The sequence below is a fragment of the Tachyglossus aculeatus genome, chromosome 11, assembly GCF_015852505.1.
Source record: "Tachyglossus aculeatus isolate mTacAcu1 chromosome 11, mTacAcu1.pri, whole genome shotgun sequence".
Classification (NCBI taxonomy): domain Eukaryota; kingdom Metazoa; phylum Chordata; class Mammalia; order Monotremata; family Tachyglossidae; genus Tachyglossus; species Tachyglossus aculeatus.
The window spans coordinates 36605994-36628905 of NC_052076.1; the positions used below are offsets into that span (position 1 = coordinate 36605994).

Genomic DNA, 22912 nt, shown 5'->3' on the forward strand with positions numbered 1-22912 from the left:
AAACACGTGACTCCCAGGAGGATTCTCTTACCCACAACTCCCTCTCAGGACTCAACCTTCTTGCTCTCAGTGGCCACTGCTCTCATCATCATTATCATCATTAATGGTATTTATTGAGCACTGACTGTGTGCAGAGCACTGGTCTAAGTGCTTGGAAGAATACAGTACAGCAGAGTTGAAAGACATGCTCCTTGCCACCTCCTGCCCCAGTCCCTCCTGGGCTCCTCTCCAGAACCCAAATCTCTGGCTTCTTAGTCTCTAAGTCTCCTCTCTTGTCCCTGTCACCTCCAGAGAACCAAGTCCCCTGGCTCCCACCCCGGCCAAATCCAGAACCAAGAGTCCCCTGCCCTCTCCAGCAACAAGCACCATTCATTCAGTCGTATTTATTCAGCGCTTACTGTGTGCACAGCACTGTACTAAGCCACACACATGCACAAACACACGCACGCACACACACGCACACACACATACACACACACACACAGAGCCCTTCCCTCTCTCCTCCTCCTCCTGGGATTGGAGGGCCCTGCTCCCCACCACCTGAAAGAGCTGGGAGAAGAGATTACAGTCTTTATTGATGGGTGAGTATAATAAAAATAACTGGGCCTTTCTGCAGACAAGGCAAATCTTGAGCTATTTACAAATATACAGTGTCATCTGACCTGGGGCAGGTGGCCTGCCAAACTGCTTACTCCCCTCATCAGCCCTCCCGGCTCAGGGCCGGGGGACTGAGACCCTCTGTGAGCCCCCAAAAGTGCCAACATCTCCCTTCCCCAGCCTTAGTGTCCCAGCTGGTTCCAGCTCCCCAGTGCCCCCCACCCCACCCAGTGGGGTCCATACATTCTGGCAGGAGAGGATGAGGTGTTTTCAGAGAGCCCAGGGCCCCCCCACCATGCCTTCAGCATGGGATAACCTTCCGGAGGACAAGAGGAGAGCGGGAGGGGAGGGTTGTTAGTATAAGCAGCCAGATGGGCATGACAGGCTCAGAGGACGCTGAGCATAGCGGTGAGGCCAAGGAGGAGCGTATGAGCTGCCAGGCTGGAGGCAAAGCTGCGGGTGGTGAAGAACTGCCTGGGGTCTCTCTTCTGGCCGGACCCCGACCGGAACTGCAGCTCCGGAATGATCCTATGGATCCAGTCGTGGTGGGCAGTGACCCGGATATAGACTCCTGGCCGGTTCTTGCGGGCACAACCTTCTCCCCAGCTAATCACACCGGCCTGCAGCCAGGTCTGGCCGAACCTACAGACCAGAGGACCCCCGGAATCACCCTAGAGGGGGAGAGGGGCAGGTTAGGGTATTCATCAAAGCCCAGTCCTGCCCTGGAACCCGGGGGTCCTAGCCCCACCTCTTCCCGACTTCACCCCCTGCCCCTCCTATAATCCCGATGCCCTTCCTGCCAGGCCCCCTGGCCCCCTCCCCCCACCACTGGTCCCATCATCACCTGTTTCCCCCATACCCAGATCAAGGCCCAGCCCCTACCCCTTCACCTTGCAAGCATCCTTCTTGCCCTCGGCATAGCCAGCACACAGCATGTCATCTTTGATGGTCTTGGGCAGCAGCCCTTTCTCCGGGTCCTTGCTGTACAGGACATTGCATTTCTGGGTGTCAATGATGGGAACCTCCAGCTTCTGCAGGATGCGGGGGTTGGGCAGATGATCTGGTGGGAAGAGGAAGATAGAGGCAACTGAGATCTTTTCCAGAGTCACCTTCCTCCCCTCTGAGGCTCTTTCCCAGATCCCCTGCCTCCAGCTGGAAAACCTCCCAAATTCCCGATGTCCAACTTCCATCCCCGTTACTGCAGGGTCAACCTATTTTTTTCTCATCCATCCTCCGTGGGGAGAGAGAATTGCTTAGCCATTCCCAACCCTCCCCTTCCTGACTTCTTCCTGTTGCCCTTGAGCTGCTCTATTCAGAATTCCTCACAACCCCCTCTCCCTCTGTGGCTCTCCAGCCCCTTTGCCACTGGAGGACCAGTTCTGCAAGAGGACAGCTGAAAAGAAGTAAGGTGTTAGGGTGGACCACAAGCTGACCGGGACTGGGAATGCAGCATCGGATCCTCTACGGCATGTAGAAACTGTGAAACACCTTCTCTATCCTCGACCCTAAACAATCCCTATTCTGCATCCAAGAGTTGCCCATTTCAGAGAGAAGGGGAGAACTTGGAGAGGAAACAGAGAATAATAACAACAACAGTACTTGTTAAGCATTTACTATGTGCCAAGCACTGTTTTAAGCCCTGGGGTAGATACAAATTAATCGGGTTGAAAATAGTCCCTGTCCCACGTTAGGCTTACACTCTTAAACCCCATTTTTTACAGATGAGGTAACTGAGGCCCAGAGAAGTTAAGTCGCTTGCCCAAGGTCACACAGCAGGCAGGTGGCAGAACTGGGATTAGAACCCATGACCTTCTGATTCCCAGGCCAGTGCTCTATCCACTACACCATGCTGCTTCCACAAGAGAGCAAAGACAGAAAGACAACAGGGGATGAGCCGGGAAATAGGATGAAAAGGCCAGGGTGGGGCAAGGGGGATTTTCTGATGTCGGGGAAAGTGGCTCAATAATAAAAATTGTGATATTTGTTAAGCACTTCCTGTGTGTCCAGTACTCTTCTAAGCACTGGGGTAGATACAAATTAATCATGTCAAACATGGTCCCTGTCCCACATGGGGCTCACCATCTAAGAAGGAGGGAGAACAGGAATTTAATCTCCATTTTACCGATAAGGAAACTGAGGCACAGATAAGTTAAGTCACTTTCCCAAAGTCACACAGCAGGCACGTGATGGAGCTGGGATTAAGGCCCTTTGTCTCCCAGGTCTGGGCTCTTTCCACTAGGCCTCCCTTCCTTTATTGGAGGACAGACCCAGCACAGATGCGTGCTCTGGAAAAAGTGTCTGGCTCTCCTCTTCTCCAAGACTTCAGTCTCTCATCGGTACACTCAGATCCTCCCTTCTCCCTTCTCCATTCCTCCCAGTTTTGATGCTCCTCCCTAGATGCAGCTGCCTTCCTAAAAAAGGATTTCACCTGCTTTCCACACTCCCGCTCCATCCTCCCACGCCCTTCCCTTTCAACACCCAATCAATCAAGTAATCGTAATTATTGAGGGACTAGTGTGTACAGAGCACTGAACTAAGCACTTGGGAGAATTAGAGTACAGTAGAGTAGGTAGTCACGATCCCTGCTCTCAAGCCAGCTACTCGCTCCACGGTCATCCCAAGGGCCATCTCCCAGGGAACCGACTCTCCCCTCCCCTCGGACCCCAGTACCTTGCTCACTGGGGCTGCCCCAGCCTGTAACCCAGCACTTCATCCCTGCCTGGAAGTCGACCCCCAGGTCCGGCACGCACACGGGCATGATATGGTCATTGAAGGTCACGGGAGCATCCAGCTTGACCAGGGCCACGTCAGCGCTCGAGGCCATGCCACTGTATTGCGGGTTGCTCTCCACTTTCATCACCTTGGCATACACAGCGTGGGGGCCTGGGTTCACCAGCTGCCTCGCCCCCAGCAAGACCTGGTACTGGGATGTGTCCGAGGAGCTGCCCGGAAGAGAGGGAGAACCAGAATGAGAGGAGGGACCTGCAAAGGAGAGATGTCCGCTGGGCTGACCTGGGATAGAGGAAGTTGGGGCGGGGAGTGGCAAGAGGAGCATGGGGGAGCATCGTCCAGTGGCATCTGGATCTGTGGAGGAGAGTCATGGGCTGATAGGAAAGAGGCTGAGCCCCAGTGGGAGCTGGGACCAGGAAGGAAAAGGAAGTAGCAGGTTGGGACTGGTCAGAATGTTTAAAAAGAAAAGAGTGAAGTGTGGAGGGAGGGGATATTGACACAGAGGCCGAGGGAGGGGATGGACTCAATCTGGAGAATCTGTCTTTGGGGGCCTTGATCCTCCATCAACCTCGCACCACCAACCCCAAGCCCTGAATCGCCACCACAGTCCTCTCCCTCCACTCCCTTGTTTGTGCCGCAGAATGATTTGGGCCAACTTCAGCCACTTCAAATTCAGCCTTAGTGCCCTCTCTCATCATCAGCAGCACTTCTCCCTTTAGACCCCCATGCCTATTTCCCCCACCCAACATTGCAGACTTATAACTCCCTCTTGAAACCACCAGTGTCTCCACTCTCCCCTCCCTCGTTCACTCGATGAGAGTTTGTTGTCCTGTGCTTTAAAATCCACCCAAATCTTAGAACTAAAAAGGGCTTCTTTAGACCCCATTGCATCATCCATCTCTTGCCCACTTCATTTTTCCTATTCCTGCCCAAATTCCTTGCATGAGTTATAGATATCCACACCACCTCCACTTCCTTTCCTCCAATACCCTTCTTGGGCCTCTAAAATTAACATTATGCCCCCTTTACACCACTGAGATCTCTATTTCTCTCTCTCTCTCTCTCTCTCTCTCTCTCTCTCTCTCTCTCTCTCACACACACACACACACACACACACACACACATGCACACACACACTTGCTCACTCTCACTCTCCCTAAAGTTAGTAAGGATGTCCTTTTTGCCAAATCTAATGGATTCTATAGTGCTGTAATCCTCCTTGACCTTTCAACTACCTTTGACGCTCCCAAATCCTGGAAGCGTTATCCAACATCTTACCTTTCTGGCCGATCCTCCTCTGTCTCTTTGACAGGGTGACTCCCAAATTGTGGGATGTATCCCCAAACTCTATTCTGGCCCCCTTCTCTTCTCAGTAGGGAGTTTGTCAACTCTCGTGGTTTCACCTACCATCTCTCTGTGGATGACTCCCAAATCTACCTTTGGCCTCTCTCCTTCGCAGTGGCACATTTCCTTCTGCCTTCAGGACATTTTTACACTGATGCCCCACCAGAACCACAGGCTCAATATGTGCAAACAGAAATCTTCATATTTCCCACAACATTTTTGATGCCTCTTGCTCTTTCACCCCCCACCCAAATTCAGTCTGTTGCCAAATCCTGTCGCCTTTTTTTCTTCCACTACATTTCCAAGTTCTATCTCTTCTTCTCCGTCTAAACAGTCACCATGTTGGTTCAAGAACTTGTAATATTGGACTGACTATTGCACTGGACTCCTCGCTGTCCTCCCTGCCTCCAATTTCTCCTCCTCTAATCTACACTTCACTCTACTGCCTTGATCATTTTGTTTCCTTCCCACTTCTCAAAAACCTCCAGTGGTTTCCCATTCCTCTCCAAATTGACAGAAACTCATGGCCATTGACTTTAAGGCACTCAATCCTCTTTCTGTCTCCTATCAGTCAATCAATCGATGGTATTTATTGAGTCCTTACTGTATGCAGGGTACTATACTAGGTGCTTGGGAGAGTACAATACAGAAGAATTGGTAGCTACATCCCCTACTCTCAACGAGCTTACAGTCTAGAGAAGGAGACAGACATTAATACAAATAAATAAATTACAGATATGTACATAAATACTGTGGGACGGAGGGCAGGATGAATATCAAGTGTATAAGGAGTGAAGATCCAAGTGTATAGGTGATGCAGAAAGGAGAGGGAATTGGGGGAAAGAGGGATTAAATGAGGATGGTCTCATATAGAGATGTGACCTTAATGAAGCTTTGAAGGTGGGGAGAATGGCTCAATGGAAAGAGCACGGGCTTTGGAGTCAGAGGTCATGGGTTCAAACCCCAGCTCTGCCAACTATCAGCTGTGTGACTTTGGGCAAGTCACTTAACTTCTCTGTGCCTCAGTTACCTCATCTGTAAAATGGGGATTAAGACTGTGAGCCCCCCATGGGACAACCTGATCACCTTGTAACCTCCCCAGCGCTTAGAACAGTGTTTTGCACATAGTAAGCACTTAACAAATGCCACTATTATTATTATTATTATTATTATTATTATTATTATTATTATTATCTGGTGAATATGGATGGGGAGGGAGTTCCAACAGTATTTTGCACATGGTAAGCACTTAACAAATGCCACCATTATTATTATTATTATTATTATCTGGTGAATATGGATGGGGAGGGAGTTCCAAGACAGAGGGAAAACATGGGTGACAGGTTGGCAATGAGATAGATGAAGTCGAGGTACCATGAATAAATTGACATTAAAGGAGCAAAATGAATGGGCTGGGTTGTAATAGGAAATAAGCGAGGAAAGATAGAAGGGGGTGAGCTGACTGAGTGCTTTAAAGCTGATGGTGAGGAGTTTATTTTAATAATAATAATTATAATGGCATTTATTAAGCACTTACTATGTGCAAAGCACTGTTCTAAGCTCTGAGGAGGATACAAGGTGATCAGGTTGTCCCACGGGGGGCTCACAGTCTTCATCCCCATTTTACAGATGAGGTAACTGAGGCACAGAGAAGTTAAGTGACTTGCCCAAAGTCACACAGCTGACAGTTGGCAGAGCTGGGATTTGAACCCATGACCTCGGATTCCAAAGCCCGTGCTCTTTCCACTGAGCCACGCTGCTTCTCTAATTCTTTTGATGAGGAAGTAGATGGGTAAACTAACCACTAGCCACTGGAGATCCTAGAGGAGTGGGGAGATGTGGGCTGAACATTTTTTAGAAAAGTGATCTAAGCAGCAGAGTGAAAAATATGGACTGAAATGGGGAAAGACAGAAAACAGGGAGGTTAGTGAGAAGGCTGATGCAGTAGTCAAGGCCGGACATGACAAATGCATAGATTAGCATGGTACGGCTTGGATGGAGAGGAAAGGCCAGATTTTAGCAATGTCATGAAGGTAGAACCGACTCAATTTGGTGACAGATTGAATATGTGGATTGAATAAGACAGATGAGTCGAGGATAATGCCAAGATTATGGGCTTGTGAGATAGGGAGAATGGTGGTTTGTCTAGAGTGATACAAAAGGTATGAGGAGGACAGAGTTTGGGTGGAAGGTGAGGATATCTGGAGTTTGAGGTAGTGGAGAGAAATCTAAGTAGAAATGTCCTGAAGGGTGGAGGAAATGTGAGACTGCAGAAGAGAGAGGTCAGAATTGGAGAGGTAGATTTGGGAAGTAGCCACATAAAGATGGTAGTTGAAGCCAGGAGAGCAAATGCATTCTCCAAGGGAGTGGATGGAGATGGAGAATAGAAGGGGACCCGGAACTGAGGCTTGAGGGACTCTCACTATTAGAAGGTGGGAGACAGAGGAGGAGCCTGCGAAAGAGAGTGCGAAGGAACAGCCAGAGAAATAGGAGAAGCAGGAGAGGACAGGGTCAGTGAAGCTAAGGTTGGATAATATTTCAAAGAGGAGAAGGACACTGCCCACAGTGTCGAAGGCAGCTGAGAGTTGAGAAGGATTAAGATGGAGTAGAGACCTTCGGATGGATTTGACAAGAAAATCTTTGGTGACCTTAGAGAGGGTGGTTTACCTGGAGGGAAAGGGGTGGAAACAAGATTGGAGAGTGACAAGGAGAGAATTGGAGGAGAGGAAGTGGAGGTAGTGGGTGTAGACAACTCACTCAAAGAGTTTTGAGAGGAATGATAGGCGGGAGATGGGGTGAAAACTGGAGGGTGGGGGTGGGGGGAGAATAGGGTCTGTGAGATCCTATCTCTCCAATTTATATCTCCACAACTTCTACTTCAGAATTTCCACCGCACCTAAGCACTTAAGTACTCACCCCTCTCCCCTGGAGCTTTTATTGTACATAATTTACTGTGGTATATTAAGCACTTACATACACCAAGCACTGTACTAAGTGCTGGGTAGATACAAGGTAATCAGGTCCCACGTGGGGCCCACAGTCTAAGTAGGAGAGAGAACAGGCATTGAATTGTGTGACCTTGAGCAAGACACTTAACTATTTTTTAATGGTATTTGTTAAGCACTTACTATGTGCTTAAGTTCTAAGCACCGGGGTAGATACAAGTTAATTGGGTTGGATGCAATTTCTGTCCTGCATGAGGCTCACACTTCTCTGTGCCTCGGTTACCTCACCCGTAAAATGGGGATTAAAGCTGTGAGCTCCATGTGAGACATGGACTATGTCCAACCTGATTACCTTGTATCTATCAAAACAGTATAGTTCTGGCACATAGCAAGTGCTTAACAGCCACCGTTAAAAAATCCCCATTTTGCAGATGAGGGAACTGAGGCACAGAAAAGTTAAGCCCAAGGTCATGCAAGAGACAAATGGTGGAGTCTGGATTAGAACCCAAGTCCTCTGACTCCCCAGCACATGCTACGTCATGCTGCGCCCTTAATGTATTTATGTAATCTTATGTACTCCTTTACTACCGCCTATCCGTAATTTCTTTTCATGCCTGCCTTCCCTGCTAGATTGTAAACTCCTTGAACATAAAGATTATGGTTCAATCGCTTCATATGCTCCTCTGCACACAATAGGTCCTCAATAAATGCTCTTGATGGGCAGTATGAGAGTGGGAGGTGGGGTACAGTGGGGGAGAGGAGGGGACCCGCAGCTCTTGACGGGGCTGATATCAGAGGTGACCCAAGAAAGAAGGCACAGAGCCCATCCCCAACTCCTGGCCAGGCACAGGGGGCTGTCCGGTGTCCTGAATGGGGACAGGTGTTTGAGGCAAGAAGGTAATAATAATAATAATTGTGGTATTTGTAAAGTGCTTACTATGTACCAGGCACTATAAGCGCTGGGGTGAATACCCGCAAATTGGGTTGGATACAGTCCCTGTCCCACGTGAGGCTCACAGTCTCAATGACCATTTTACAAATGAGGTAACTGCAGCACAGAGCAGTGAAGTAACTTGTCCAAGGCCACAGAAGACAAGTGGCAGAACCGGGATTAGAACCCATGACCTGGCTCCCAGGCTTGTGCTTTATCCACTATGCCATGCTGCTTACTGTAAAATGCTGCTTATATAAAGTAGGAGGAACAGTAATAATAATTGTGGTATTCCTTTGGCACGTACCAGGTGCTGTGTTAAATGCATGGTAATCAGATCAGACACAGTCTCTGTCCCACGTGGGGTTCACAGCGTAAGTGAAAGGGAGAACAAGTACCCAATCCCCATTTGACAGATGAGGAAACAGGCACAGAGAAGAGTACATTGAGAAGTGGGTTCTAATTCCGGCTCTTCCACTCGTCTGCTGTGTGACCTTGTGCAAGCCACTTCATTTCTCTGGCCTCAGTTACCTCATCAGTAAAATGGGGATCAAGATTATGAGCCCCTTGAGGGACATGGACTATGTCCAACCTGATTAGTTTATATCTACCCCAGCACTTAGTACAGTGCCTGGCACATCATGAATACTTAACAAATACCATATAAAAGTGTACAAGTTCACCCAGCAGGAAAGCAGCGGAGATGGGATTAGTTACCTCCGCACTTAGAACAGTTCCTAGAACATAGTAAGCACTTAACAAATACCAGAAAAAAGAAACAAAAAGCAAGTCTCCTGCCTCAAGGCTCATATTCTTTTCCCTAGTCTACGTTGTTTCTCAAAAAGCAGGAGGGAGCTGAGAGTAAGGACTAGAGCCGAAGGATGGGTAGAAGCCCTCAGAAACTGGATAAGAGCCCTTTCAAGAGGTGTCTTAATCTGGGAAGGAGGATGAAGATGGGCAGGGAGAGAGAAGGGAGGGCTGGGGTGGGGCACAGGAGGTCTGGGAGTCTTAGACTCACTTGGAGAAGCAGTGTGCCGCCGTCATGACCCACTGCTCGGTGATCAGGCTGCCTCCGCAAAAATGGCTTCCGTTGCGTTGAATGCTCACCTGCCACGGCCATTCCTGCTCCTCAGCATCTTCCCCGCCCACCATGCGGTTCAGCATCCGCGGCTGGCCACACACTGTGGAGAGACAACAGGAAGGGATCGCTCATCCCTCGTTCCCACTCAGTTCCCCTTCAGGTGTCCCTTGCCACCGATACTATGCCTTTCCCTGAGGTCCAGTATAGGAAGACCCAAGAGCCTGTGTGCCAGTCCTGCCTTTGCAGCTGACCCGCTGTGACCGCAAGCAAGATGCTTAATCATTCTGGGCCTCAGTTTTCCCATCTGTACCATGTAACCTAATCCCTGTCCCTCCCTGCCTCAAAGGGATGGACACGGTAACAAATCAGATAATAGATGTGAGAGTGTTTGAAGCCCTCTCTGCTTAGTGTCTGAGCTTCTCCTCCCTCCCCTCTAATTCCCCTGCAGGCAGGCATTTCTTCCTTTTCTTTCTCAGGACTGAGGTGTTCTTTCTTAGTGTCTCATCCCTCCTTCCCCACCCTTCCTTCCCCATCCCTCCTTCCCCACCCTCCTTTTTCTGTATTTCAGTCCTCTAACCTGCTTCTCCTTTCCATTTGGGATTCTGTTTCTCTCTACCTCAATTCCCTGTTCTGAGATTCCCCTGGACTCCAAATGCCTTTCCACCGTGTGGAAAAATCCACTCTGTGGTTAAGCAGTCCCCACCCCACCCCCTTTCTTAGTTAGGGAGATGGCCCTTGAGCTATAAGGATCTCTGTCTCACCCAGTAAGAGATTCTGCCACGGGTTTAAAAGAAAATTGCTCCATTTTCTGGGCTTCTCTGGGCCATGAGTCCCCCAAAATCTGAGGCTACCCCTGGGGTTTAAGAGTGCACGCACAAGTGCGCACGTGTGCACACACAAATACACACACACACACACACTCTCTCGCCCTTATCACCCTCCATTTCCACCTCCAAGTCCATCAGACCTCCTCCCCACCTAAGGACAGGGCCCTGGACACTTACCTCTGATCAGCTCCACCTCCGGCAACCCTGCAACTGACAGACAGGGAAGATGAGTTCAGGAGGAATGAGACAACTACCCAGTTGGACCAAGTGTTTCAGGCTGGGAACATCCCTGTGGCACTAAGACTTGCCCTGGCCTGCCTCCATTAGCCAAAACCTCCCTTCTCCTCCTTAGAGTTATTCTTATCTTCTGTTCCCCTCCCCAGTGTTCCCCTCCTACCTGTGTCTGCCACAAGCATCTTGGAGTTTCCCAGACTCCCTTGAAAACTAAGTCAAAGAGAATAGATGAGAGGAACTCATTCCATTCCATTTAAGCCTGCTGACTGATTTCCTTTAAGCCCACCCTAATTCCTTTCTGGTCCTAAGCACATAGGCAAGCTGGAACAGGCAGCATAGCACAGAACTGGGGAGTCAGGGGCCCCAGGTTCAAATTCCAGCTCTGTATTGGCCTGCTGGGGGCCTGGGCCCCGGACCTGGAATGCCCTCCCTCTGCCCCTCCGCCAAGCTAGCTCTCTTCCTCCCTTCAAGGCCCTGCTGAGAGCTCACCTCCTCCAGGAGGCCTTCCCAGACTGAGCCCCTTCCTTCCTCTCCCCCTCGTCCCCCTCTCCATCCCCCCATCTTACCTCCTTCCCTTCCCCACAGCACCTGTATATATGTATATATGGTTGTACATATTTATTACTCTATTTATTTATTTATTTATTTTACTTGTACATTTCTATCCTATTTATTTTATTTTGTTGGTATGTTTGGTTCTGTTCTCTGTCTCCCCCTTTTAGACTGTGAGCCCACTGTTGGGTAGGGACTGTCTCTATGTGTTGCCAATTTGTACTTCCCAAGCGCTTAGTACAGTGCTCTGCACATAGTAAGTAAGTGCTCAATAAATACGATTGATTGATTGATTGATTGATTGATTGCTGGGGGACCTTGAGCCTGTCACTGAACCTAATGATGGCATTTACTAAATACTTACTCTGTGCCAAGGACTTGCTGTGCTAAACACAGGTTAATCAGATCAGACAGAGTCCCTTGTCCAAAATGAGGCTCACAATTGAAAAACCTCTCTCTGCTTTAGTTTCCTCATCTGTGAAGTGGGGATGCTGTACTCAGCACTTAGAACTGTGTTTGGTACATAGTAAGTGCTTAGCAAATACCATCATTATTATTATTATTATTATTATTATTATTATTATTACTCTCCCAAGCATTTAGTACAGTGCTTAGCCAACAGTAGATGCTCAATGTATATGATTGATTGAATGAATGAATGAATGAATGAATGAATGTGGTACCTGCTCACCCTGTCCTTTAAATTGTGAACCCAGAGTAGGGCAGGAGCTGTGTTGGTTCTGATTCTCTTGTATCTACTCCAGCAATTAGCACAGTGCTTGACATCTCGTAAGTGCTTGCTAAAAACTACAAGCAAGTACCCTCTTGTACTTGAGACCTTTCACCTACCCCATGGAGAGCACTCTCCAGATGCAAATTCTTCACCCCTCTGCCATGGAGATGTCTCCAGTGGTCATTCCATCCCTCCCCCTGCCTCCGTGAAGGCAAGTCTCTCCCCTAGCACGGGAAGGAGGGGTCACTCTCCTGAGATGAGAGAGTACCCAGTGCTCCTGGCTTTCCTAGTCCTCCACCTCTTACTTTACCCAATTGGAAAGTTTTCCCCAAGGTCTGATCTCCACCCCTCCCACTACATGGGCAGCTCCATTTCCTCTGTGACTGAATCCCAAGAAGCCCCAGAGCTCTTGTGCCATCCTCTTGCCCAGAACCGTCTTCCTTATAGGACTGTCCATCCCCATCCCAGAGCAAAGGGTCCCTTCCTGTCAGTCTTCAGAGATTGTGTGACCTTGGGCAAATCACTTCACTTTTCTAGACCTCAGTTACCTCACCTAGGGGAGCCCCATTTGGGACAGGGACTGTGTCTAACCCAATTTCCTTGTATCCACCCCAGCACTTAGTACAGTGCTTGGCACATAGTATGTGCTTAACAAATACTACAATTATTGTTATCATTATTATTATTATCATTAGTAAGAACCCAGCATCTTCCTTCCAAGTCCCTTCCAGCATTTAATAACCTTGTGCTGGAGCAAAATGCTCAGCTGTCCCAATTAGCCCAGATTGAGGATCCCTCAGGTGACTGAGCTAGCCAGACTTGGCTTTCTCATGTCTACTTCAGCACAGTGCTGGGTGCATAGTAATTGCTTAATCAATCAATCAATCATACTTATTATTACTATTATTATTAAGTGCCGTCAAGTTGTTTACAATTCATAGCGACTCCATGGATATTCTTTCTCCAGAACGTCCTATCACCTGCCATAATCCACAACCTTTCTAATGGTTCTTCCATTACCATTGTTATGATTTCTATCCAACGAGCAGCTCTTCCAAGTTTTCCCTGGACTTTTCCTAGCATTAGTGTCTTCTCCAGAGAATAAGTCCTCCTGATTATTTGTCCAAAATATGCTTATCTAAGTCGAGTCATTTGGCCTTCCAAAGACCACTTTGGTTTAAATTGCTCCAAAATTAATTTGTTTGTTTTTGGGGCAGTCCATGGTACTTGCAAAAGCCTTCTCTAACACCACATTTCAAAAGAATCGATGCCCTTTCTATCCTGTTTTTTCACCGTCCAGCTTTCAGATCCATATATTGTCACTGGAAACACCACAGAGTTGACAATTTGTATTTTTGTGACAATTGTTACGTCTCTTGACTATTTCCAGGCTCTTCCTAGCAAGTCTTCCTAACATTAATCTTCAGCATATTTCTTGGCTACTAGTTCCTTTATTATTATCGATCCCAGGAGAGAAAAACTGTCAACTATTTCAATCTTCTCTCCATCCACTACAAATGTGTTAAAACTTCCAGTTGTCATGATCTTCGTTTTCTTGACATTCAAATATAGGCTCATCTTTTTGCTCTGTTCCTTAACTTTTAATAATAAGCCCTTCAAATCTTCTTCACTTTCTGCTAGTAGGGTTGTATCATCAGCATATTTATTGAGCACTAATAACTACCATTTTTATTATTATCGTTGTTGTTGTTTGTTGTGGTTAAATCACTCCCCCAACATCCAGGGTTCTGGGCTGATTTGAGCCTGTAATGGGAATTTCAATAGCCACCCAGTTTGAGTAGACTCACCGGGGCATCAGGAAGTAGCTGATGGAGTGTTTGGTTACTGTTTGCCTGAATAATTAAACCATCTTGCCCTTGAGAGGGGCTGGGACGGTTAGAACAGGGGATGTTGTGAAGGGACAAAAAAGAACAACAGTCCATCCAACCCACACACTCATCCACTTCTTCTTCCTCCTATTTGTAATTTATTTTAGTGCCTGGCTCCCCTACTAGATCGTAAGAACCTTGAATGCAGAAATCATGTCTACTCTAGTGTGCTCTCCTAAGTGCTTTGGTCAGTACTCTGGTGCTCTGTAAGTACTGTTTTTCAATTGACTGATTAATCTGTACTTTTGAAGAGCTAAAAATGCTTCTCAGGTCTGTTCCTCCTACCTACTGAGCTGAGATTTTGAAATAAGAAAAGAGTTCCCAAAATATGGGGAAACTAATTCTCAGAGAGAGTCAAACAATAATAATAATACTAATAATGGTATTTGTTAAGGGCTTACTATGTGTGAAGCACTGTTCTAAGTGCTAGGGGGATACAAGGTGATCAGGTTGTCCCACGAGGGGCTCACAGTCTTAATCCCCATTTTACAGATGAGGTAACTGAGGCACAGAGAAGTTAAGTGGCTTGCCCAAGGTCACACAGCTGACAAGTGGTGAGGCCAGGATTCAAACCCATGACCTCTAACTCCCAAGCCTGCGCTCCTTCCACTGAGCCACGCTGCTTCTCTAACAATGAATCAAATAGTATGAATTTGGTTTTATTCCATGTAGAGCACTGTACTAAGCACTTGGAAGAGTACAATATAGATAGTAGACAGGATCCCTGCCCTTAAGGAGCTTACAATTTAGTGAGGGAGAGAGACCCTAAAATAAATTTCAGGATTAAAGAAGCAGCGTGGCCGAGTGGAAAGGGCACAGGTCTGGGAGTTGGAGGACCTGGTCTCTAATCCTAGGTGGGCCACTTGTCTGCTCTGTGACCTTGGGCAGATCACTTAACTTCTCAGTGCCTCAGTTCCCTCATCTGTAAAATGGGGTTTAAGACTCTAAGCCTCAGGTGGAACATGGACTGTGCCCACCTGATTAGCCTGTATGTAGATATGTAGCCAGTGCTTAGTAGAGTGTCTGGCATGTAATGAGAGCTTAACAAATACCATTTAATAAAGGATAGGAGGAAGCGATAGAGCATAAAGATATGTACATAAGTGCAATGGAGTAGCATGAGAACCCAAGTGCTTAGGTGATGTGGAAATGCTGATGTGGAAATACTGGTGGAAATAGGTTGGGGAGATGAGAGGTGAATTAGGGAAAGCTTCCTGGAGGAGATGCCATTTCAGAAGGGCTTTGAAGAAGGGGAGAGCTGTGGTCTGCAGGATGTGAAAAGGGAGGGCATTCTAGGCAGAGGCACAAGCTCAGCTGGAGTGAGACAGGAGGAACAAACTGCAGTGATTAAGAGTGAGGTAGAGACAGACAGTCAGACAGACTGACAGATAAACAAGCAGACAGAGAATAGACTAACAGAGGGGGAAAGTTGCATTTCACAGGTCCTGACTCCCCTGCCCAAGGCTCTTTCTCCTAGCCCCCGTGGCCTCTTGTTTTAAGAACGGGATTTCACTATTTCTTACTGGCATCAATAATAACCCTAATGACACAACAATACCTGGAGTCATTAAACCTAATTACATATCATTATGATTTTGAAAGGAGTTATTAATCTCAATGAAAACAATTACCATTACAACAGTTGACTGCCACAGGGAGAGTCAGGCCTCGGAGGCAGCAGGCTAAGGCTCTGGGAGTGGGGTGGGGGTTCAGGAAGGTGGGAAGGGGTGGGGGCTTGGGGAACATGAGGCTAGGCTCTGGGCCGGAGCTGGTCCATGAGGTAAAACGAAAATTCCAGAGAGAATTTGCATCTCCACTGAGGGGCACTTTCCCACCCCCGCCTGCAGGTATCAACCAGTGTTGAAATGAAGCCCTTGTCACGATCCACAGCCCTAGGTGACCTGGATGGGGCCTAGCAGGTGATACAGGGATAGGGAAATGCACCTGCTTCTCGGAAGGAATGTGTTTTGCTGAGTAGAATGCAAAAAAAAATTTGAGGTTGAAGGCTTCCCTGGGGAGAGGGGCAGCTCCCTTGTTAATCAATCAATCAATCATATTTATTGAGCGCTTACTGTGTGCAGAGCACTGTACTAAGCGCTTGGGAAGTACAAGCTGGCAACGTATAGAGACAGTCCCTACCCAACAGTGGGCTCACAGTCTAGAAGGGGGAGACAGAGAACAAAACCAAACATATTAACAAAATAAAATAAATAGAATAGATATGTACAGGTAAAATAAATAAATAAATAGATTAATAAATATGTACAAACATATATACATATATACAGGTGCTGTCGGGAAGGGAAGGAAGTAAGATGGTGGGGATGGAGAGGGGGACGAGGGGGAGAGGAAGGAGGGGGCTCAGTCTGGGAAGGCCTCCTGGAGGAGGTGAGGTTGTTGTCTCCCAACCTCCCACCTGCCAAGAACCTGGGAGTCCTGCCTCCCAGCATGACCAATGTTTCCCCTCTCCCAGTGCCCTGAGTTGCCCCATGACTTGCTCTGATGGGGTGGCTCAGCCAGGAGCCGGTAACCGGCCCTGACTCCTCTGAACCTGGGGTTGAGAAATGGGTTCAGCAGCAGAGTGGGGGCGGACAGTTCCCCACCCTGCCCCCACCCATCTTTCTACAACCTCGTGGCCTCCCTCCCTTCTGTCCCCATGAAGCCTTAGCTGGAGCCCAGTGACCTTCCCCAGAGGTTGCACACTTTACCCAGAAGTCCCTGTCCTTCTTTGGTCTGGCACCCCATCTCCAGGACCAGACTTCTTCCCTCCCCATTACTCACCCCATCTGTCAAAGTCTCCCCATCCCTCTGAACCCCACTTAGGTGTGGAGCTGCTTCAGGATTTCCTTGATTTCAGACCCCTCCTGGGGTCAAAGCGGGCTGGGGTCCAGCTAGATTAAGACACTGGTTGAGGCTGGTCCCTGCCCTCCCCTCCCTATATCCCAGGGCTCCTTTTGGACCAGGGAAACACTCTGAGCTGGAGTCGGGGGGTTGTTCCTGGTTGGTCAGCTCCACACAGCAAACCCCACAAGCTCTAGCTGGGTCCAGTTGGTGTCTGAAAGCTGTGGCATAAGAGGTCCAGGCTGGGCGGGGCCCGGAGGACTTGGGCTCCAGATTGTGTCCGGAAGAAAGGCAAGATCACAATTCCCTGCTTGCTGGAGGCATAACCACTTCCCTCCTCCTCCTCTTGGTTCTTTTCCTTTTCCTTCTCCTCCCGCTTCTCCATTTTCCTCTCAGACCCAGTAGCCCAAGCTTCCTTCCCAACCCGAGTGCGGCAAGCAGTGGTGAGGGTGAGGTTCAGGGGAGCTAGGAAAAGCTGGACAATAGCGTACACCTGCGTGCCCTGCTCCTCACCTGCATACCTTCTTCCTTCTCCGGACCCACTGCCCACGGGGGCAGGGCTGGGGGAGCCCCTTCACTGCTCTTTCCCCTCCCCATGCCCACCCCCAGTGACTGGTCGCCCATGGCAACCTTCACATTGTCCCACATTGCCGCAGCCCGGCCTGCCTTCCAGATGTCACTCACCTATCGCTCAATCAATGTCAATAGTATCTACTGAGCCTTACAGTGTGCAGAGCACTGTACTAAGCGCTTGGGAGAGCGCTGTACACCTTCTCTCATTCCAAATATCTAGTCAGTGGCCCTTCCCCCTAACCCAAGATCCCAATTCTCTGGCCAGGGTTGAGAAACTGGGCTGAAGGTGGGAGGGAAAAGGGCTTCCAGGGGGCTCTCTGGGACCTGGAGTAGGAGGGGGAAACCCCTTCCCACCCCTCCCTATCGAGGTGGCCTGAGGCCTCGGGCCCGCCCCGGGTCTCCCCGGATCCCGCTCTCCACTCAGAGCCCGGGCATCCTGCTCTCCAGTCTGAGATTCCCACAGAATTCCGGGAACTCCCAGAAACCTTCCTGGTTTGGCACCGAGAGAGATCCACCTGGGCTTGGGGTGGAACCTGTCAGACGCGTCCCTCCAGCTCCCACACCCCACCTGGCCCCCTGGCAACTCCCGAAGTCCACCAGCTCCTGCAGAGGAGATCCCGAGGTGGGGGGGGGGGGGAGTGCGGAGAGAGGGCAGGGAAGTCAGGGAGAAGGAGAGGGAGCAGATGAGAAAAGGAGAGTCGCGGGGAGAGAGAGGGAAAAGGAAACAAAACAGAGATGAGACTGAGAAAGAGAGTCAGAGGGATGGGGGCCGGGGTGAGGGGGGAAAGGGGATTGGAAGGAAAGACAAAGAAAGGCAGGGAAGCCAATCAAGAACAAGGAAGGAAAAGGAGGGAAACTAGAACTGAGAGTTCTTCCCTTGAGCCCAGGCACCAGCCTTCCTCTCCTCTCCCAACTCCTGCTCCTCCTCATCCAGAACCCAGGTGTCCCCAGCCCCCAAGGACTCACCAAGCTGCAGGAGGAAGATGATGGTGAGGCCTCGGAGAGGGCTCATTGCTCCAGGTACCGGGTCCCTAAGGGCTGGGGCGCCTGGGTCCTGGGAAGGAGTGGGGGGGGCCGAGAGGACTTGGGGAGCACTGAGACCTGGTCTCCATGGATCTGGGAGTTATATCCAGGAGGTGATTTTCTGTTCGGAAATGTCACCAGACCAGTCCACCCAGTTCCCTCCCATTACCTCTCCCTCAGGAACTGGAATCTTCCAAAGCAGAACTGACACCGCAATGACCCCGTCTCTCCAGAACCCCCTGAACTCAGGAATAGGAGACAAGATGCTCCCCCGAAGACCCCATAATCCCAGGGAGTCAGACTCTCCCTCTCATGAGGCTCCCTCTCTCCCTCTCATGAAGCTCTGGCCCTCCCTAATCAAAGGGGCTCGCACCTATCTTCTCTTGAATGTCTTTTGGGAAGGCTGGACACCTGGTTCCTGGGAAAGGGGCAGAGTCCTGGGGGAGAGAAGCAGAGCAGGGAGTGGAGACAGGATGCATGGGTCTTGGAAGCATTTAGTACAGTGCTCTGCACACAGTAAGCGCTCAATAAATATGATTGATTGATTGATTGGAAGGAGCTAGGCTCTTGGAGGGGAGAGCAGAGAATAAGGCCAGGTTGGGAGGCAGCCGGGTACTGGGAAAATTTGGTCATTGGCTCCCCCGTTCCTCTAGGGTGGTGGATAAGCCACCCCCCACCAGAGTCCAGGGACATGAGGGGCAGCAGGAGGAAGCAGCTGGCTCTGGGGAGGAAGTTATTTGGGGAATGAAATTGACGTCAGAACGGGAGACACCGGTCGGGGCAGGCGACTCCTTTGCCTCCTCTAATCCCCGGGGCCCAGCTCACGGGAAGAGCTCAACTCCTCTTCTCTGAGCCCATGGCCCCTTCCTCCCCTCTCTCCCTACTTCGGATCCCCTCAGCCCTTAATCCCTTCTAGGACCCCGGTGCCCGGGCCACCTCCACTCCTAGCCGTCTCCACACAACCTTACCCCAGGTAACCTCTTCCACTCCCTGCTTTCTCCCCTGCCCTGAGGTTCTGTTGCCCTATTCAGTCTGGGGGTTGGAGGCTGGGGGAAAGGAATCAGTCACCCCAGCTCTGGAAACAACCAGAGTCCTAGAAAGTGGGCTGGGAAGCAGAGGTCCTGGGCAGTAAATGGGGTTTGCAGGGCCTCTCAGAGCCCCCAGGTTCTGAGCAGGGAAGAATAATAATAATAATGGTATTTGTTAAGCGCTTACTGTGTGCCAAGCACTGTACTAAGTGCTGGGGTGTATACAAGCAAATCAGGTTGGAAACAGTCTCTGTTCAATGTGGGGTTTATGGTCTCAATCCCCATTTTCCAGATGAGGTAACTGAGGCCCAGAGAAGAGAAGTGACTTTCCCAAGGTCACACAGCAGACAAGTGGGGGAGCCAGGATAAGAACCCATAAGACCCTTCTGACTCTTAGGCCCGTGCCTTAACCACTATGCCATGCTGCTTCTGGAAGATCTGGAAGGGTCAGGCAGGGGTCAAAAGAGGAGAGAAAGCGGGATAGAGAGGTGGAGATGCCTAGAATTCCCTTTTCATTCACTCATTCAATCGTATTTATTGAGCGCTTACTGTGTGCAGAGCACTGTACTAAGCGCTTGGGAAGTACAAGTTGGCAACATATAGAGATGGTCCTTACCCAACAATGGGCTCACAGTCTAGAAGGGGGAGACAGACAACAAAACAAAACATGTGGACAGGTGTCAAGTCGTCAGAACAAATAGAATTAAAGCTAAATGAACACCATTAACAAATCAATCAATCAATCATATTTATTGAGTGCTTACTGTGTGCAGAGCACTGTACTAAGCGCTTGAGAAGTACAAGTTGGCAACACATACAGACGGTCCCTACCCAACAACGGGCTCACAGTCTAGAAGGGGGAGACAGACAACAAAACAAAACATGTGGACATCATCATCATCATCATCATCATCAATCGTATTTATTGAGTGCTTACTGTGTGCAGAGCACTGTACTAAGCGCTTGGGAAGTACAAGTTGGCAACATATAGAGACAGTCCCTACCCGACAACGGGCTCACAGTCTAGAAGGGGGAGACAGACAACAAAACACAACATGTGGACAGGTGTCAAGTCGTCAGAACTAATAGAATTAAAGCTAAATGAACACGATTAACAAAATAAATAGAATAGTAAATATGTACTTTGGGGGAGGGGCTGGGATTTGAGGAGGAATCAATCAATCTATTAATCAAGCCATCATATTTATTGAGTGCTTACTGAGTGCAAAGCACTGTACTAAGAGCTTGGGGGAGTACAATAAAACAGAGTTGGTAAATACGTTTCCTGCCCATTCATTCATTCATTCAATCGTATTTATTGGGTGCTTACTGTGTGCAGAGCACTGTACTAAGCGCTTGCCCGCTATGAGTTTGCAGTTGAGAGGAACAGGGTTCAGTCCAGCGTGGGAAGCAAGATTCTTGGGATGGAGGGGCTGGGTGGGTGGGCTCGAGAGGGGCGCGGGGCCTGGGCACTGGGTGGGTGTGCCTGGATGCCCAGACAAAATCATCATCATCATAATCATCAATCGTATTTATTGAGTGCTTACTATGTGCAAAGCACTGTACTAAGCGCTTGGGAAGTACAAATTGGCAATATATGGAGACAGTCCCTACCCAACAGTGGGCTCACAGTCCAAAAGGGGAGACAGAGAACAAAACCAAACATACTAACAAAATAAAATAAATAGAATAGATATGTACAAGTAAAATAAATAAATAGAGTAATAAATATGTACAAACATATATACATATATATAGGTATGCGGATCAGGATGCGGCCTAACAGCCGGGTTCCAGGTCTTCTTTGAAGCAGCGTGGCTCAGTGGAAAGAGCCCGGGCTTTGGAGTCAGAGGTCAGGGGTTCAAATCCCGGATCTGCCAACTGTCAGCTGTGTGACTTTGGGCAAGTCACTTCACTTCTCTGGGCCTCAGTGACCTCATCTGTAAAATGGGAATTAAGACTGTGAGCCCCCCATGGAACAGCCTGATCACCTTGTAACCTCCCCAGTGCTTAGAACAGTGCTTTGCACAGAGTAAGCACTTAATAAATGCTATAATTATTATTATTGTTATTAAAATGGGGATTAAGACTGTGAGCCCCCCGTGGGACAACCAACCTGATCACCTTGTAACCTCCCCAGTGCTTAGAACAGTGCTGTGCACATCATAAGTGCTCAATAAATGCCATCATTATTATCCAGCACTTAGAACAGTGCTTTGCACATAGTAAGTGCTTAATAAGTGCTATCATTATTATTATTATTATTATTAAAATGGGGATTAAGACTGTGAGCCCCCCGTGGGACAACCTGATCACCTTGTAACCTCCCCAGTGCTTAGAACAGTGCTGTGCACATAGTAAGTGCTCAATAAATGCCATCATTGTTGTCCAGAGCTTAGAACAGTGCTTTGCACATAGTAATCACTTAATAAATGCTATCATCATTGTCATCATTATTATTATTATTAAAATTGGGATTAAGACTGTGAGCCCCCTGTGGGACAACCTGGTCACCTTGTAACCTCCCCAGTGCTTAGAACAGTGCTTTGCACATAGTAAGCGCTCAATAAATGCCATCATTATTATCCAGCGCTTAGAAAAGTGCTTTGCACATAGTAAGTGCATAATAAATGCTATCATTATTATTATTATTATCATTATTATTATTAAAATGGGGATTAAGACTGTGAGCCCCCCGTGGGACAACCTGGTCACCTTGCTACCTCCCCAGTGCTTAGAACAGTGCTTTGCACATAGTAAGAGCTCAATAAATGCCATTATTATTATTATTATTATTATTATTATTAAAATGGGGATTAAGATTGTGAGCCCCCCCATGGGACAACCTGATCACCTTGTAAACTCCCCAGTGCTTAGAACAATGCTTTGCACATAGTAAGCGCTCAATAAATGACATCATTATTATCCAGCGCTTAGAACAGTGCTTTGCACATAGTAAGCGCTTAATAAATGCTATTATTATTATTATTATTATCATTATTGTTATTATTATTATTAAAATGGGGATTAAGACTGTGAGCCCCCCGTGGGACAACCTGATCACCTCGTAACCTCCCCAGTGCTTAGAACCGTGCTTTGCACATCATATGCGCTTAATAAATGCTATCATTATTATCATTATTATTATTATTATTATTAAAATGGGGATGAAGATTGTGAGCCCCCCACGGGACAACCTGATCACCTTGCAGCCTCTCCAGTACTAAGAACAGTGCTTTGCACATAGTAAGCGCTCAATAAATGCCATCATTATTATCCAGCGCTTAGAACAGTGCTTTGCACATAGAGCTTAATAAATTATATCATTACCCTTATTATCATTATTATTATTATTATTATTATTATTATTATTATTATTATTAAAATGGGGATAAAGACTGTGAGCCCCCAATGGGACAACCTGATCACCTTGTAACCTCCCCAGGGCTTAGAACAGTGCTTTGCACATCATAAGTGCTTAATAAATGCTATAATAATAATAATAATAATTATTATTATTATTATTATTATTATAATGGGGATTAAGACTGCGAGCCCCCCATGGGACAACCTGATCACCTTGT

General features: G+C 48.2%; 1 protein-coding gene across 1 annotated transcript; it reads right to left on the bottom strand.

Moving 5' to 3' along the window:
• Positions 1–983: 983 nt before the first annotated feature.
• LOC119935055 (serine protease 27-like) lies at positions 984–18289 on the bottom strand. The gene is made up of 6 exons (XM_038754688.1): positions 18244–18289; positions 10633–10665; positions 9566–9728; positions 3268–3539; positions 1488–1657; positions 984–1268 (listed from the first exon to the last, which is right to left on the bottom strand). Exons 1-6 carry the CDS (start codon positions 18287–18289, stop codon positions 984–986), a joined length of 969 nt encoding a protein of 322 aa, XP_038610616.1.
• Positions 18290–22912: the final 4623 nt, after the last annotated feature.